The 1,809-nt window shown below is 56.8% G+C and overlaps 1 protein-coding gene across 1 annotated transcript in view; it reads right to left on the bottom strand.

Annotated features, from left to right (window-relative positions):
- Nucleotides 1-207: 207 nt before the first annotated feature.
- Nucleotides 208-1,809, bottom strand: part of LOC104276032 (carboxypeptidase A1-like) — a gene marked incomplete at its 5' end in the record, with an annotated part of 3,286 nt that continues 1,684 nt past the window's right edge. Inside the window, 6 exons of the mRNA XM_009872184.1 lie at nucleotides 208-395; nucleotides 481-565; nucleotides 885-1,084; nucleotides 1,232-1,322; nucleotides 1,540-1,650; nucleotides 1,780-1,809. The exon at nucleotides 1,780-1,809 is cut by the window's right edge and continues 18 nt beyond it. Of these exons, the coding sequence (XP_009870486.1) occupies nucleotides 208-395; nucleotides 481-565; nucleotides 885-1,084; nucleotides 1,232-1,322; nucleotides 1,540-1,650; nucleotides 1,780-1,809 (705 nt within the window). The remainder of the gene's footprint in view (nucleotides 396-480; nucleotides 566-884; nucleotides 1,085-1,231; nucleotides 1,323-1,539; nucleotides 1,651-1,779) is intronic.

Genomic DNA, 1,809 nt, shown 5'->3' with positions numbered 1-1,809 from the left:
CCAGGTCCTTCAGGGCCGTTGGTCCCAAAGGTCCAGCTTGTAGGGTCAAAGCCACGATGGGGGAAGGAAATACCTGCAGGGCTGGAAACTCTTTTTCATTGATTTTTTTTAATTATTATTTTTGAAGTCTAGCATGAAAAAATAATGGTGCCAGTCTTAAATCATGAACTCTCCAGGATTATTTATTGGATGTAGGAGGTGCTGGGCTCAGTATGGATGCTCCAGGACGTAGACCATGATGTCCAGCAGCGCCGGCCAGGTTTCGGTAGCGGTGGGGATGATCTGGGTGCTGGGCAGGAGGAAGCCGTACCGTCCCGTGTCCCTCAGCTCGAAGGTGAAGGAATATTTCACCCCGTTGTCGTAGGCCCAGTCGATGGTGGTGCCATCTGCCATGTCTGCAGGGAGAGGAGGGGAGACGTGAACCCAGCGCTGAGTGTTTGCGGTGGCCACAGAGTCGCAGGATGGGGAAGGGACACTTACAGATGGTGTTTGCAACACTGCCGTAGACATATTTTGTCCCGTACACGGCGGCCAAGTCGCTCACCGCCTTTTTAGCCACTTCGTTCTGCGAGGAAGAGCCCAAAAATGATGAGACCTGGTGGTCCAAGACCTTAGGGCAGTAGAAACCTCGGGGCAGCAGGGTCTAGAGCTCCAGTATTGGTTCCCAACCCCTCTGCCCTTGTTTTTCCTCAAAGCACCCTGAATTTTTGATGGATGGGAGGTACATCTTGCAAATGTCCTCCCTCCAAGAAGCAGGTGATGGGGTTCAATGTGCAGGTTGTATCTAACGAGAGGAGCAGGGAGGGTCCTAGGATGATCTGACTTGACTTTTCCAGCAAGGCTGGTGCTTACAGCCCCATATCTACATTTTGGGGCCATCTCACCAGTTCCTGGTGGTCAGGCGCAGGCGCTGTCTTGTAGCCATAGGGGAAAAGCAGCATCTGGGAGTAGCTGTGGATGGAGATGACCGATTTCACATTCCCGTGGCCAAGGATGAAGTCCGCGACGGCTTTCACTTCCCTCTCAGAGTGGGCATAGGGGCCACGGTAGGTCTCGGAGCAAGGGTTGCTGCTGGAGCCAGAGCCTGGGCCATGGTGGAGGAGATACCATGCAGAGAGGTTGCCCCAGAGAAGGGTTTCTAGCCCCCAGGTTTCTCCCCTCTAGCAGGAGGCTTCGCTATTTTGAGGCACAAGCAATGCCCAGTGTGAGGACGTGGTGGCCCAGCTCTCACCTCCGAAGCCGGCGTCCCAGTTTCGGTTGGGATCCACTCCGACGCAGCGGGAGCCGGCGTTGATGGACCTTGTCTTGCGCCACATGCGGTTCTAGGAGCAGATCGGGGGGAGTGAGATGGTCACAGGGATGTGAACCCCATCTCTTTGGGGAACAGATGCCACCCTCCTGCCCAGGCGTCTCCAGGAATGGAAGGAAAGCACCTCCACACAGGAAGGAACATCCCTCCCCACCCAAAACCCACGGCCAGCCACGGTTACTGGAGACAAGCGCTGGGACAAGTTCCCCCCGCAGTCCCTCTGCGCTCACGGAGCTGTGGGTGAAGGCAAAGCCGTCAGGGTTGGCGACAATCTCGAAGAAGATGTCCATGCTGTCCAGGATGGCAGTGACAGAGGGGTCCCGCCCGTACGCCTCAGCGATCTGCGCAGGGAGGGGAGCGGGAGCTGCCTCAGCACCGCTCAGAGATGAGGGACCCGACCGAGCGACGCCGTGGGGAGATGTTAAAAAAAGGACTGGGGTGAGAACCGGGGTGGCAGGACACAGGGTTACCTTGTTGGCCGTCCAGATGCCGGTGGCGTG

The sequence above is a fragment of the Apaloderma vittatum genome, unplaced genomic scaffold (genome assembly GCF_000703405.1).
Source record: "Apaloderma vittatum isolate BGI_N311 unplaced genomic scaffold, ASM70340v1 scaffold37100, whole genome shotgun sequence".
NCBI lineage: Eukaryota > Metazoa > Chordata > Aves > Trogoniformes > Trogonidae > Apaloderma > Apaloderma vittatum.
This window is presented reverse-complemented; position numbering and strand designations above follow the sequence as displayed.